Consider the following 16,808-nt stretch of genomic DNA (forward strand, 5'->3'; position numbering starts at 1 on the left):
ACAAAAAGAGGAGGACAACCCCAAAATATTTCTTGGTGTGATTCCTAGGGGACTGGGTTGCCCTCAGGTCCCTCTAAAAATACCAATCATGGGCTTTAATGGATACACTGAACCCCAGCTACAACAATGTCCTGATCTGAGCTGTGCTAGCCCCAGATGAATGGCATCTCCTTGCCCTCAGGATGCCATCACTGTGACCACGTTGGGCTACTCTGCTCTTCCCTCCCCTCTGAGCTCTGTCACGAAGTAGCCAGGTCCACAGCAAACCTAGAATGCCAAGAGACAGCTTGGGACAGTACAGTTCTAAAAATAATCTCACTACCACCACTGTGGGAGAAATACTACAGAATCTCCACACTGGATGGCCATAGGCTCATTTCTACACTGTGCCCCAGGACTTAAGTCACATCACCAGAAAAGGAACAACAAAATCCCTTCCTTCTAGCTAAAACTACCTCGTCCTTTCTCTTCTGGGCTCCAGGAACAGAGGTGATGGCTGCACTCATGATGGCTACTCTGCTAAAGCACCTGTGGAAAGGCAATCTCACGCTATCTTTGGCCACACACAAAAATTGATGCTACGTTGTTGCTGGAGGCCATCAAGAACCAGATGTTTTACTTCTCTTCTTCTGGATGTCTTCAACCCATGGTGTAAAGGAAGAGAGGGCAAAATATTTTATTTAAGCAAACTCCTTCTCATATACATAATCAAAACTCCTGAAGGCTTTATGTGTTGATCAAACCAAACCAAACTGCAGCAAAAATACAAAGAAGCATACGGGTAACATGAAAGGGAGACTGAGTAAAAGAGGGAGGAAGGAAGGAATAAACCAAGGAAAGAGCCCCAATCTTGCACCTGATGCATAGCAAACTGTACAGTATATACATCTTCATCATGTATTATCCTCCCCAAAGAGCAAATAAAAAGAACTTGGTAACACAGAAGGAAGAAAACAAAATATACACCCTGTATTGTATTTGCCATGGAGTAAGCAACATGTTTATATGCTAGTCTCTATAACTTAATGCTGTGTAACAGCATTTTTTTCTTTTAATTTACAAAACAAAATATCTATCAAGAAATAATCTAATCATATTGCTCTGAATACACTTCAGTAGACAAGTAAGACTCAAAGTTATACTTCAGCAAGCTGCAGCTGTTGGGAGTCCATGAATGGTCACAAAAATCCTCCATTCAAGTCAGTCATTGGAAGCATTACCACGTGTTGCTGTAATTCAGTATATAAAGATGCTATATATACATATATATATGTGTGTGTGTGTGTACCTCCCATGCACAGACAACGCTTGGTGGAAGGCTTGTCATCACTGTTGAAACTTAAGAGACTGGTTAACCTCATGTACAGCAGATTTGTTTCCACGTTCCATGCATCTTACATTGACTTCATGAAAATGAGGACACAAATAGGAAGAAAAGCAAAACTTTAGTCAAACACTGCTTTAGAAACGCTGCAGCAGAGGCCAATGTCCTCCAGCTATAGAAACCACTGAATTTCCCTTTTTATCTTTTCTTGGGTTCTTTTTAGTCAAAATAAATTTCAGGGCTAGAGTGCAAAGTTCAGGACTGATCCACTTGAGGAAGAAACTTTATAAACCACGTTACAACGGCACCATCCCATTCACCAACTGGACCTTCACCTCTTGAAGGCTGTTCATTATCTTCTTCTGGTGACCAACAAGTGTCACTCCCAGACGTCTCAAATCCCTGTGGGAGAAAGCAAATGTTGGTTCCATGGACCTCTTAGGCACACTTTGCCACGCACACCACGCGCTGCATGCACTGCTGCTGCTGCCAATGCCTACCTGTTATCACCGGTGGCTCTCAGAGCCAAGTTTAGTTGGCAGGTTTTATTTTCCCCATTTGTAATTTTTTTTATAATGGCTGACAGCATCTCAGAGAGGTGATGTGATTTGAATGAAATCACCTTGCTGGCCAAGGAGAAAGGCCAAGCAGCAAAGTGTTAGCATCATCTTTGGCCAAGGATTCTGCTAGGTGTGAAAAGTCCTACTTCCAAGAGAAAACCCATGTAAGAAAGCCCATGTTGCTGTTTCCTCTTCTCATGGGAGAGGCTGGTATTTGAGCTTGGATATAAGCAGTGAGGAGTAAGGTCAATCGGTGCTTGTGCTTTCTTCCTCTTCAGATGAGGGAAAGCCAAAGAAACACAAATGGCAAAAGCTTTGAGCATGGCCACCATCCTGATGACTCCTTAAAGTCAACAAGAATTAGCAAAGCAGCTCCACTTTGGGTCTTTGCAAATCTTCCCATAAACTCACATTTGGTATTGCTTTGGGGAGGTGAATTCTAGAAGCCAAGGGCATTTGTGGTGATTCTGCCTACTGGGCTACCATTACAGGAAAGCTGTAAAATAAATCAGTTAATGTAAAATGCAGGATTAGGAGGAAAGTTTGTCATCACCCTCCAAAATTCAGGTGTATAGATGAAAGTAATCACTTTCATGTGATTCATGTGAATGGCATGAAAGAGGTACATGAATGGTACTATGGTACAATTTATCCCATCCAAAGACAGGAGTGGGACAAATCATCTCCTGGAGATACCACAGCAGGACACTGGGTTATCAGATTCAATGACACCTCAAAAGACAGATAAGGCCATCAGTTATGGCAGAGTGTAATTGTAGAAATTTCTTACTGGGTAGAAAAGTGTTAAAAAAGAAATTGTAGGAATAAAAGCTCAGCAGAAACATCAAGACAGTTCATATATGTTTCCAGCACAAGACACAGAAACTGTTAGAGAAGCAGATTGACTATAAGAGATGTGGTATTTTGTCTGAAGACTTCCACTAGGAAAATATCAGTCCCCCACTTTCTACCTCCAGACTGGAATGAATTAAGAATATTTCTGCATTATGCCTTCTGGTCCTGCCAATACACTTGTGAATCCCCCAAGCTGCTAACACCCTGTGTGAAAGTCTTTTAGGAGAAAATTCTCCAATAAAAGCCACTGAGATGTGACAGCTGTTTCTTAGAAACCATGCTGTTGCATTTATGCAAAGGCTGGGAATCCCCACCAACACCTGGGAGCCCAACCATCATCTGAGACATAATTGCAAACCTGGCCTACAGTTCACAGCAGGGCTGTGTGCTGGACTGCAGGTGAACATGTGCAAGGAACACCAAAACATTTTCACATGAGCTGCCCATGGAGGTGTGCCTCTCTCAGCAGCTTCACATTCTGGACAGAAACTCCTGTGCAAGTATAGCCAACCATCCGTGTCCACAAATTACACAGATGAATGCTGCTTTGAATAAAAAGCAGTCTTGAGTGAAGGCTAATACATTAACACATAAACTAGTTGAAGCCAAAAGCTAGATATGTACTTCTCCAAGGACTGTCATGTTTTCTGCCCTTTGATTTGGAAAATATCAATTTTTTTGCTTTGGGCTAAACACATGACTTCATTAATGTACCCTTTTTCAGCAATACTTCTTGATGATGCAAAGGGAAATCATAACATAAGGAGCACAGAGCAAAGGAGGTCAATGAGACTCATCAGCAGTGCTCCTTACCTGGCAGAGAAAACATGCTTTCATTTCTGCTTTCACTGAATTGTGAAACTAGTTCAGTAAGCCATCTTAATAATGAAGGAAAATGAAGGAATGCTATTGTCACATGCAATTTATTTTATGTACACAGCACAGTTGGAAGTTCACACCAGAGATAAAAAAAATCACCAAAACCAAAAACCAAACCAAACCCCAAAACCAATACAGTATAAGACCTGATTTTTAAATAGAGACAACATCCATCCTCCCCCTGCTGAGTCCTGCTTCACTGGCACTTTTTGAAAAATCAGTTTTTTTTTCCAGGTACCTCAAGTGCAAGCTGAGCTCCTTTGAAAATCCAGTACCACATATTTCACAGATGTATAATTTCTGACAATCTTGCATGTTATGCCGGAAAAAAAAAACAAACCAGCCTGAAACTCAGAGAAAAGCATGCATGTCTTGGCCTTTCACACACAGCCGCATCAGTCCAATAAAGCTCCCACCCAGTTCACTATACAGCCTTTTTTCCCCCCATATACTATCCCCTTAACTCAATATCCTTGAGGAGTGTCTTACTGATTTACAAAAGAGAAAGAAGGAAAAAGAATTTCTGGTTTCAATACATTAACTGCTCACCAGGGGATCCAGTCAATCTTTTTTTTTCTTTATATCAAATCCTCTCAAATGTGAAGCCACCAGCCAAAAGCCTGGGGGATTCCTCAGAGAGAGGTAAAATACTACTGTGGGGTCTTTCACCTCAGCAAAGATGAACCAGAAAACACAGCTCCTCAACCAGATACTCACCAAGTATAAAAATCAGCAGCTTTATTCAAAAGCCACCTTGCACATAGCAAATACAACAGCAAAACTTTCTAAAAACTCCCTAGAGAATGTAGGAGCTTTAATTCTCATGTTTCAAGCATAACCTATAGCACATTGCATGCTCTCATGCATCCAGTGCTGAAGGACTTAAAGCAGTGTAAGGCAGAAGACAATTTTGAACAGAATTTGGTGCACAAACCAGCTGTTTTGGGGACAAAAAGCCCCAACAACTTCTGTGCTGAAGGGCTGCTGCCTCTAAGCTCCAGTCCAGAGCTGCCTGGCTGATGTTACTGGGGCCAAGTAGAAATTTCACTGGGCTTGGCTCTGCAGAGATGTGTGCAGACATCCACTGGGGCTTTACAATAAAAATGTGCATTCTCTGCAGAAAAAAGGCACAAGTGAGACCAACAGGCAAACAACACCTGCAATCATGATCCACTTCCTTGCTGTGGAAGCGACCTGACCCCTGGTGTTGGATATTGTGTATGCCTCTGCAGTGAAGATTTGTGCACCCATTTGCTGGGTGGTCTCCCTGCTTTAAAATACTTAGCCTCCCCAGCCAGCAGACAACTTTAATTCTTATTTTAGGGAGGAAGTTTATCTTTCACTTTTCATTCATGTAGGGCTGGAAATGAAAGCAGGCGGGAATTTAAATCACTTGTCAACAAGGTACTAAAAGACTTAGCTAACTTGACCAAAAAGCCAAGGAAATAAAGGGGAAAATTGGTGTCAGCTCATCCCAAGTAGGCTGTATACAGCTGCATGCATGCTGCTCTCTTACCACTGCCTTACACGGAAGCCCAGCTGCAACATGCCAGTGACAACATGGTATCCCCTTCCCTGCAGTAGCCTCCATTTGCAAGGGTTGAATTCATAGTCTCCATGTTGTAGGAAATAGATTAAAAACATTTTATTTACAAATATAACTACTTATACACCACGGACCAGTTTGCCAAACGCAGTGTAGACTAGGACTGGATTGCCACATGAAATACAACCCTTTCACCAGCCAGTTTAGTCATACAACCAAAAGGGCCACAGTTCTGAAAGATCTCCGTGGTCAGAAGCTGTCAGCCTAGCACAGGTATTTTCTATTTCATCTCCCATCCAGGGCAGATCTCACCACTGTTCTGCACATGGTGTAACAACAGTTGCCCATGCAGACTCCGACTACTCATGGAGTTAGTTGTCAGTTTGAATGAGGGGAAACAAGAAGAACCTCAAAGACCTTCAGACAATGCTAAAGAGAGAGGAATCTGCCTGCTAGGGACATTTGCATGAAATGAGAACTTAAAAAAATTTATTTTAAGAGTTCATCTGCTCTTACTCATAATTCCTATTCTACGTGATTACAAGATGAGAATTTATTCAGAAGCAGACACAGCATCGCAATCCCACAACTGAGATCTCAGTTTAAGAGTAAGTATCTAGAGCAGGTGAACTCTTAAATGTTCTTCATCCAGTATAACTTTTAATAAATAATTTATTTTATTTTAGAAGAAAAATATATACAATGCAAAGCAACACAACACATGTTATTACAAATATTCAGAGCTCTTCATCTAATAACAAACAACAGGGTGTCCTGAGATTCAGTGAGTACAGATCTTTCAAAAGGTGAAAATATGTAGTCCACATGGTTAGTAATTTGTCCAGTTAAGGGTCAGACTGAAACTCATGTCATGGATCTATCTATTCTTGAGTATTGTCCTGGTTATTCTTGCAGTGGATTGAAAGAGTTCCAGACACACTCAGAGTCACTAGTTGGTCCACAAGTATAAAGAGCAGGTCTGGTCCACTGGAAAGGTTCCCTTCAAGTCTGATATCCACTTGGAAAGAGAGGGTGGAGGGTGAGGCTCCACTTTTCACAGGGTGATTCATCCCTTTGCAAGAATTAGAGCTAAATGTAGAAATCACTCTTTGTTTGAACACATACATTTTCAGGTCTTTGCTTAAGTAGGCAGAGCTTAGGACTTGGGGTGATATTCATGATCTTAAGATTTGTAATCTTTTGCTTTCAGAAATTTGTAAATAATACTACTCTTTTCTGGAATAAATGCATCAAGCCTTCAGTTTGAAAGAATCAGAATGGTAACCAGGATTTTGCTTTTCATGACAGGGGAGGGAGGTTTAAAAAAAAAAAAAAGCTGAACATTAACTACCTCAACCAGATCCTGTAAAGAAGCCACAAACTGGGCACCCACAATTATTAGTCCTGTCAGTATTATTGCCAACTCCTCCTACAGTACTAGTAGTTTTTTTCCAGTAGATTTTAGAAATTCTTTATATTTATCATATTCTTTTCCTGCTTTTTTTCTGGCAGTAGTTATCCACCTAATTTCTACATCTGTCTCCTGTATGGTTTGAACTTGGTGAAGACCATTTTGGATGGTATTTGAAGGCAACCTCTTAAATTGTAAAGACTTACTGATGTCATTTGGGGAAAGCAACCTACTTTCAGATGTTCAGATCATCTTTTCACCAGATCCCCCCAAGTCCCAGCTCTGGAATATACAGAACAGTTGCCTCTATTAAAAATGACAAGGAACATTTAATCTAAATTCTCCTTTGCAAAATACAGAATGTGTTGTTGCTCCCTTTTACAGGGATAAAAAAATTGAAAACTTCCAGAAAACCAACCCCTCTCAGTATATCAGCCTTTAAAGATCTTTGCTGGTTCTGGTGTTTATTTTCTGGAGAACCCATGAGAGCCTCAGATGAGCCCACCAGGAGTCATTTTTCCACCTTACTTTACTTTCTAAGGGCAATCTGCCCTTTTACATCAGTCTAAGTTTGGGACTTCAGTACATGACACTTTTTCTCTTAAACTGCTATGATGATTTCTCTTTTTACAACAGCTGAGAATCTGCTGTTTTTTGTTTTTTTACTGTTTCTGAGAGGGATGAGAGAAGTTTTGATTTGGATGGCCTTTTGATTAATCTTCCACAGGTCTTCCAAAAATAGACCTGAGTTTAGGTAATTTATTTATTTAAAAATAGCCTTCTTGCCAAGCCACCTCTTCTATGCAAAGATGTGTGGGCTGACAGAGAAGAACCAAGCAGGCATTTCTGCAAGAATCTCTGTCCACAGGGAGGGGGTGGGGGAATTTATTTGTTGACATGGGTAACTAGCTGGAATAGGTTTCAACCTTTTTTTCAGCTTCACCTGAAATGGAAGATGGATCCATGAAATGCCTCCTTCCAGTTTAAAGAAAAAAACAAATCCAAAAGCTCCCCTAGGTTGCCAGGTATCAGCACCTTCGCACTGTTCTGCTGTTCTAAATTCCCAGAAGAAAGCTGAAGTTGAGCAGCTCAGACATGTTGTCTCCACTGGGACCAGTAGGATGACATTTGTGCCACAGAGAACATCCTGGGACAAGGCCCTTTGAGAAGGTTTGCAGCTGGTGAGAGTCAGAGCATCTGTGGCAGCTATAATCTTATTTAAAGACTTTAAAACCAACTTGCCTTTCTGGCTAGAACTGTGCAGGTAATGGGTTTCTTGGTTCATTGCCATTTGGTTCATTTTAAAGCACTTTTTGCAACACTTGGGAAGATTTTGGGGGACATTTTTGAAATTTCTGGAACACCAAAGACTAAACATAGGGAAATAATTACATTTTAAAGTCAAATTAAGGATCTTATTTCATAATCTGAAATGTTGCACTTTAGGAATTTGGAGGTTAGGAATAATTTTGTCAGCAACATGGGATGCTAAGATGGTGTAGGAGGGATAGTAAGATTGTTTGGAGTTACACAAGTAAGTAAACATCTAATTTGCTGTTGAAAACACCCACTAATTTGGGTTTCAAGTCAACATATTCTGTGACCCAAACAAAAGCATTTTACTTCTGAGCATTTCATGTATAGCTCCTGAAACTGCAGAAAATTCTAAAGCTAGAAGCCTTATTTTCTTCTTTGATATGACTAATTAAGCCAAACAGCAATAAATTTATGATGGATTTTAGACAACCTGCATTTTCTATCAGAAGTTGCTTTGGTTATCAGATTGGGGTGATAATTTGGAGGAGAACGCTCCGATGTTTTCATTTTCTCATAAATTACTGCTTTATCCTATCCCCTTTCTTCCCACTCAGCCTCTGGCGATGGATGCTTTCTTCCTTGGTCAATGTTTGTAGATTATCAGTCAAAACTGTGGAGTCCTCAAAAGCCCAAGTAACATGACACATAATTGCAGTCCAAGGCTGGGAAACAACTTGTAAGGGTCTCAGGAGCTCACCAGAGGATCTAGGCAAGAATCCATGCACCCTGATTTCCCAGACAGTTGCTGGAGAGGACTTCATCCCTACCTCAGGTTCTTCATGTGAATAGCTGAATAAAGACTGGATAAGTCCAGGTGTAATGGGCAGATATTGATGATGTGAGTGGAGCAAATAAAATCAGAGAGCATGTATGCTCCTGCACTCCCTCCATGTATATAATGGAAAACTGAACTTCTTGGAGATGTCACCCACTTGCATCACACTCCTGTGCTGTACAGTGAACTCCATGGCAAGCACTGTGGCAGACAGGAGGAAATGCTAGAGTTCTGTGGGGTGAGGCGATTTTTCTTGGTTTATTCTTAATCCTCAGAAGGAATTCTGTATGTGCAGTGGCAATCTGCATGTGGTCAGAGGAGAGAGAACTTTTTCCAAAGCAGCAGAGTACAATTATTCCCATTCTGCCTTAATGCTGGCAGTAAACTAAGCTCGAATTAACCCAGCTAGAAAGGCAGGCTTTGAGTTTGAGACAGCACAGGCAGCAACAGGAAAGTATTGACACAATTACACAAGCAAGGCAGGCAATTAAAGGTGGAGCACAGCAAATTAGCAGCCCTGAGGCATTTACCAAGTCATTTGAAGGCTGTTGCCTCAACTGCAGTCGCCCTGGTGCAAAAACCACTGGCACATTCAGAAGAAAGGGTCTCACTCAGGAAGCCTGTCCTCTAGAGCTGTGGGCTGCTGATGCTCTTGGACTGGCATCAGCTCTTATATATTGCTGTTAATGCTGAATACCATTTCCACACCTTACTGGGCTTCACTATTCACTTGGTTACATCCAGATCAGCCGTGAAATCAGCTCATCTGCTGTGAAGCCAGGATGTCTCAGCAGGGATTCTAGCATCTATACATTAACTGGCAAGGTAGAGGGTGGGTCTATTTTGTTGGTAACCCCAAATAATCAACGGCTATTGTGACAAGAGGATGGCCTAGCAGTTACAGAAACTCAGGCATTAACTTCTGTGAATAAAGGAGACAAAGTACTTGCTGCCAATGTAGTGATTGTAAATTTTAATCTTGCCTGCACTTGTTATCAATAGAAATGCTATAAGGGAAACTGCTGACTGTAAACACAGGATAATGTTTTCCCTTTCTGCAGCCTCATCCTTTCGTATTTTTGAATGTTCTTCTCCTCCCTCCTCCCATTGCAGTTTAACGAAATGAGGTGAAAATGATCTGGACACTACTCACTCTAGGGTCACCTGAGCCACTGCATCCATTGAACTGTATCCATTTTCCATGAAGATCTCTGTGTACCGGCCCATTTTGATGGCTTCCAGCCACTCACCCACAGACCTGTAGGCACCACTCCCGACTGGACTGTGCTCTACCAACAGATTCGACGCTCTAAAGACAAGCAAAAACAAAGAAGCAAACATAATCAGTATTGAGATATACACAACGTGACTCAAGTTGCTTGAAATTTTATGGTAAAGATGATTCTTTTGTCCCATTTTCAGTAATTGCTGCATCTTAAATCCTCCTAGCAGGCTTGATATGCAGTGTATCAAAGACGGCACTTCACCTGCAACTTCACCCATTCTTGAGTTAGTTCCTGCCATTTCCGGTCTTCACCACAAGCAGAAAGAGGAGGAAAGGAGTGGCATCCATCCCACTTACCTCTTCGCCACAAGTAGGCTCCCCCAGTCGCTCCTACTTCAAAGTCTTCACTTTGATGACTCCTGCTTTGCTCTCTTCCTCCACCTTTAAAGTTCATAATTAACTTAAGACAGCGCAGAGCCTGGAAGCTGAAACCCAAATTACATTTCCCAGCAGCGGCTATCAATGGCAGGCAGCTGTTAACAGTCCAGGGAGCATTAATAGTCCAGGGGCTGCTTCTGCAGAGTCACGGGGGAAAGAGGGGGGTGCAGGTTTGGGATGCCGACAGCATCCAACGAGCCTGCAGAGAGCAGCAATGCTCCAGCCACGCTCCAGCCCTGCAAACAGAAGTACACTCCTGCTACCACACCCTCGCTCCAGATCCTGCCACGGCAATTGCTCCGCTATGCCACGCACTGAAGAAGTAATTCAGGCAAGTAATAACCCTTCACCACGGCTGGAGCACCGATACAGTATCTGGCACAAGTAGGGTCCACCACCCCACTAATGAGGCGCAGAGAGCAAAGAGGGCTTGTCCAAGGTCAGCCAGGAAATAAACCAGACCTGTTCACTGCTTTGTAAAACGGGACACGCAGCTAACACAAGCCCTGCGTAAAGATTATTGCCCACACGTAAAAAAAAAAAAAAAAAATAAAAATTCTGGGTCAGCCTCTGATGGTGACTATTACATTTAAAAGACTTTCAACTGGAAAGAGAGCTGGGATATTATATTATTATAGCACTTCAGGAATCTTCATATATTTTATGAGTACATTAGTATTATTTGTTTATTTAATAGCAATGCTGAAGGGTCTAATAATGTGAATACTTGCAATACCAAGAACATAATGGCTTCCCATAACATTTTATACACATGAGAAATTCGAAACTCCTAAGTGATCATAATGAGAAGTGAATTTTCATGACTAATGTCAGGAGGTACCTAGTGATATCATAGCACACACTGTAATGTAGAGTGTGACTTCCTCCCTTATTTGCATTAATGAGAATTTCCATAAAGAACACATTATATATATTTAAAAATCCTTTACAGCTGTTCTATATTGAAATTATGATTCATTTGGAATTACTATGGTCTGGGCACAGCAATCTATGGGAATAGAAACACAGACCCAAAGCCTGACTGTTCCGGTGCTCCATCCATACCAGAAATACCCACAGCATCTCTGAAAAAGACACGTTTGGAATTGCATGGACCCATTCATGGAATAGAACATCAGCAAAGTGCTTAGCAGCTCAATAAAATGGTTTTCTGCCTATCTTCCTCATCTGGCATAACAGTTTGGTATAAAAGAATGCAGGAAACACCATGCAACAGGCCTGGAAAATAACTGTTCTGAGTAGAAAATAAAAGAGAAACCTCATATATTTTATGCTGTCATAAAAATTTTTCTGCAAGTTTGCTGGGACTGACATTACATCTAACTGCTAACAAGAATAACTTCTTCTTCAGATAGTGAATCTTAGATGTAAAATAGCCCAAGGAACTAGATCTATCTTGTATTTAAAAATTAACAGAAGTTTCAGGTTCTTATCTTTCAGTGCACAAAATGCCATGCACAGGAACATGCCACTATAGGGATGTCCAGTTGCAGCAGGTGAGATGTGCCACATGCTGCCGTGCAAGGCTCACTTGGAAGGTGTGGGGACAAATGACTCACAGTAGTGTCTCTGTTTTGGCCCATATCACCAGTCTAACCTAATCTTATCTCCCTGATTCTTGCTTAAAGAAAACAACATATTTTTGTCCCTCCTCTGAGGATAAACTTTTCTGAAGGGCCTTTTCCATTATTAATCTGGGGAACTCCACTGCCATCAGTGAAGCAGCAACAATATACATACACACACACACACCCCCCACATATATATATATGTATATATATATATGTATAACTTCTTTATGACCTTGCAAGGGACTGCATGATTAGCAATACTGATGGCTCAAAAGTAAGTTTCACTGTGTGCTTACAGTGAAAATAGAAAAAGCCTCTCCAAGACTATTTAGTTCTTTCTCCCTGCTCTATAAACTGCATCCTTATTTCTTGATTGTGTTTACCTTACTTGTAGCTGTGTAACTATTCAGATTCATGTTTAAATACAAACTGGCTGTTCTATTCACTTAATGTAGTTTCAGCACAGGGGTGGTGAACTGCACTTTGGGAACCAGAGACCTCCTCTTGCAATTACCAAGACTCTCATGACTTGTAGTAGTGGCTGGCATGCCTTGGAATAGTTGTGGAGGGATGTACCCAGACATCCATGAGCTTGACACATCCTAAGAGCTTCCCCAAGAGACACTCTGCATTTGTATTACCAAGATAAAGTCAACAGGCAGATATTTGGAGCAGTATTTACTATCTACCTCATGCACTCAAGTCTCACCTTCTCTAACCTTGCAGTAGAGCAAAGGTAGTTTTGTCACAGACAATGTACTGATGAAACTCCTATTTCTGAAGGACAGACCATGTTAATTTTTTGTGGCAGCACTGCATAAGAGTGAGTGAATTGCTCACTTGGCTGCCAACTGCAACAGAAAAAGCAGATATAAGTCAACTCCCCTGGACATAACAGAACTGAAGGAACATTCACACAAGAATACATGAAGGCTAAATAATCAGAGGGAATCCAACCTTAGGGATGGGTATTCAGACAAGGAGCTTGCTCTGAGAAACGATTCTGGGCTGAGTCTGTACCTGCTTGATGCATTAACCAGTATCTTCAAGCTGCTTGGGTTACGGATGAGCTTGTCCAAGATGCTAACAATTTCATCAAACTTGGGCCTGCTGTTGCGGTCCTTCTGCCAGCAGTCGAGCATTAGTTGGTAGAGAGCAGCAGGGCAGTCCATGGGACTTGGCAGGCGATAGCCTTCCTCCACGGCTTTAATCACCTATAGGACACAAAACGCAAGGCTTTTCTTCCCCTCTGTTTCTCAAATGCAAATTGACTTTAACGTAGAACTTTGGGATCAGCAATATGCTCACAAAAATCCTGCCAGTCCCCCAGTCTGCACACAAGAGGCAAACTCAGTAAGCCCCTCTATCTTTCACATTTTCTGTGGGACGGGTTGAGTAACTCTATTTTTAGTCATTACAAAATGAATCTAGAAAGCCAAGGCACTGCTGCAACAATGGAGCCAGATTGCCTGGTTGCATTTGTTCAAAGCTCAGTTGTGGTCTCTATGTTATATACCAGGAAACTCTTGCAGCCTATGCTAAAACCCATGAAAAAGAGCCTACAGGGCTTTCTGGCATCTTCTTGGAGTGCAGTGATTTTTTTTATTCAGATGTTGACTTCTTTTTAAATGAAAAGTCATGTGCTAGACCACAAATTTGTATTACAGTAATAAAAGTCTGACTGTATTTCAAAAGAGACTTTGAATGCTAATTGATGGATGGATTCAAGGCAGAGGCAGAACAACCATCTCATATATCATTTAATACTGTCTAGGTCTAGCAGTTTCTTAGTGTGGCCACATTTCTGCCAGGAATCTACAATGTCAGCCCAGGAGTATGTAAATTAAAACCAGGGGAGCTGTTGCACTGATTTCAAATACAAACCACCTATGGTTTTATATGTAAAACAAGTAGTATGCATATGTGTTGCCTGCCCTCTGAAAAGGCAGAAATGAATAAATGAGGGCAGAATGAAGAGTGCAACTTTTCCCCACTTTGGGGCAGATTTGTGGCAGGGCTTTAAGCCCAACAGTTCCCATTTTGAACCATTACAATTTTCAGGAGACTGTAGCTCATGTTTCAAGCCACAGGGTTCTGTGTCTGTGCCAAGAGAGTCATGGCAGCCCATCTTCATGCCCTCCACTCCTAAGTTTCCTTGATGAAAAGGAGCTAGAAGCAGGTATTTGCTGTATCCACATAAAAACCACATGTGCTTCACTGTCCGCTCCTAAGACTACCTCAAATGCCATTCATTCTAGGCCCTGTCTCACAATTTGAAAACATCCTGTGTTGAAAAAGAAGGCCCTGTGGTTAACCTGGAAGTTGTTATCTTGGTCTTTAATTATTAAATGAGTAGTACACGATGAGCTGTGTCAGGCTAGCACTGCATTTCAGAAGGCTTCAGAATTCAGGACTGCATGGATTGTTTTTAAATTGCCCTTCACCACAAAGCTTTTTCTTAAGTGTAAGAGTTGCAGGAATGAGCCAGGCCAATTGAGAAGTACTGGGAAACTCAAACTCTCTGAAGATGTACATAGCAGAGAAGCAGTTAGGTGAGGCTTTACAATCTCATCCAAGGGTAAAAAGCACATCAGAAGATCTGGGCCACAACATGTACAGTCCCTTTGTGCCTATCTGACATTTCATCTGTCAGTGGAGCAATTGCACCACTCTACACCCAGTCTGCACTTGCAAAGCAATCTCTTCTGTGGCCTGGCTGTTGCTCCCTGCTCCACCTAACTGTGCTATTTATATTCTCTGTTGTTCACACCATGCTTTTCAGTTGGTCCCTGATTCCAAATTTGCAGCTGCCCTATAAAGAAAAAGCTTCAGTGTGGCACAGACATGAGAGTGTTATTTGCTGTGTCCATGTCTGTATTTATAACAATAATGGGTCATCCTCCAACTGCAGCAGAAAATAGTAGCAAGACAGGGATCAGACCATCTGGCACCAGATCAGAATATCTGATGGTGCAATGGGGTTATGCCTGCTGGATATTCCTGGTAATAACATCACTATCCATAGCCTTAACTCAATTTACAGGATGTCATTTGTCCTGGTGATACAATGCAAATAGTATCAAAATACTGCAAGAAGCTAGGATGCTGAAATACACTCTTGCATCTGAAGGTGCCTTCAGACGTCTAGCAGTAAGAGGAGCCTTATCTTGTGATCAAGCCAAAGCATATTTTTAGAGGGCCATCCAGAAATTAGCATGACTTTAAAATTTGATTTATATCCTTAAAACATTTCTTGCCCTATTGCACTTCACCTCCTTTAAAGCAAAGCATCTGTAACACAGTGAGAATAATTTTGCTCATCATCAGCTGTGCTTGAAAATTATATGCTTTAATCACAAGTCATGCAACAAGAAACTCTTGTGCAACAGAGTCCAAAATTTATGTGACCTTCTGCACAAAAGCCAGAGAAAAAGCAGAAAAGTAACTGGAATAGGAATGCTGCTCAAAAAAGCAAGAAGGATGAAACACCAAGTATTGTGACCAGAGGAAACCCATCCAGCAGTAGGATTTCCACATGCCCCGTGGTAAATCTGATCTCATGACTAGCTGGCATTCTCAGAGATCTTTGCAAATCATAGTTTTCAGAGATGTGAAGAAGAAGGAGGGACCTAGAAAATCTAGCTACCCCAGGCTTAAATTTTTTTAGCCTTAGACAAGGACATATGTTGATGGTGAGATCAGGGTAGAATGCAGCCCTGCAATAGGATCAAGAGATCCCTAACCAGGCTGGGATTGGAGCTGCAGTCAGGTGGGAGAGAATATTCCCAGGCATCTCACTGTTTGGAGATGCTTCAGAGGGTGGCCTCAAGATCGGAGGTTCAAGGGGGAACTGGAATCCAGGAGCAAGGGGACACAACTTGAAGGGTACTGTAGAAATGAATGAGAGCTTGAGTAAGCACAGATTTACAAGATGTTCACAATTGGAGCAAAACTATTCTCTTGAGATCAGCAATGCAAGAACAACCAAGATGCAGCTCTGTGGACTGCTGTCACTAGATCAAATCATTCAGCTTTTCTGCCAGGAAACAAAGCCCCAAACATGGCTCTCTTGAGTTTCTGCTTTATGTGGCAGCAGAGGTTTGAACACACAACTGAAATGCTGCAGTTTATCAGCATCTATTCCCTGGCAGGCCTTTATCATTAAGCAGAGGAGGAACAGGCTCCAGCTCTAACATAGTTAATGAAGCTCCAGAGGTCTGCTGGGGGAAGCAGACTTGCTTCCATGCAGACACATTTCCCTCTGCACACAGCTGGTTCTAGGTTGCTGCAAAAAAAGAGCATCAGATGGGAGGATAATTTCTGTCTGGCATGGGGGAGCAGAACCATTTTTACTGCAGTTCTCCTCCTCTTGTCCCCTTTCTGCCTCTCGTAGCAGAATGAATGCTGAGCCCTCAAAGTCCCATCACACAGCAGCTCTGGCACATGCTTACATCTTGGTTTGTCATTTCCCAGTAAGGCCTCTCGCCATAGGACATCACCTCCCATATTACAATGCCGTAGCTCCAGACGTCGCTGGCAGATGTGAATTTGCGGAAGGCAATTGCTTCAGGCGCTGTCCATCGAATGGGGATCTTCCCTCCCTAAATGGAAAAGAAATTGAGAAAAACCCCAAAAAATAGATTGCAGAGGAGGGCAGAGACCATGCGAAAGAAGTCAAAATAGCTCTTCTCAGAGAACCAAGGGATGTTATTTTCTCTCTGGAAAGAGACATCAAATTTTAAAGTAAATCTATTTGACAGCATGGGGCCCCTTTCCACATTATCTCAGCCCATAAGCATTTGTAGACCGCCAACTAATTGGATGTCCTGAAGGTTTGTTGTCTGAATGTTGTTTGAATGCTGGGACATGTATAGCATCAACATCTC

The 16,808-nt window shown here is 41.9% G+C and overlaps 1 protein-coding gene across 4 annotated transcripts in view; it reads right to left on the reverse strand.

The window, feature by feature from the left end:
* Positions 1–1,620: 1,620 nt before the first annotated feature.
* The window catches only part of EPHA5 (EPH receptor A5), a 186,508-nt gene continuing 171,320 nt past the window's right edge, over positions 1,621–16,808 (reverse strand). For all 4 annotated transcript variants that reach the window (XM_062492940.1, XM_062492936.1, XM_062492939.1 and 1 more), the window contains 4 exons: positions 16,374–16,523; positions 12,943–13,136; positions 9,821–9,976; positions 1,621–1,726 (listed from right to left, as the gene is read on the reverse strand). In XM_062492940.1, coding sequence (XP_062348924.1) covers positions 1,621–1,726; positions 9,821–9,976; positions 12,943–13,136; positions 16,374–16,523 — 606 coding nt within the window. The remainder of the gene's footprint in view (positions 1,727–9,820; positions 9,977–12,942; positions 13,137–16,373; positions 16,524–16,808) is intronic.

Source organism: Cinclus cinclus, chromosome 5 (genome assembly GCF_963662255.1).
Source record: "Cinclus cinclus chromosome 5, bCinCin1.1, whole genome shotgun sequence".
NCBI lineage: Eukaryota > Metazoa > Chordata > Aves > Passeriformes > Cinclidae > Cinclus > Cinclus cinclus.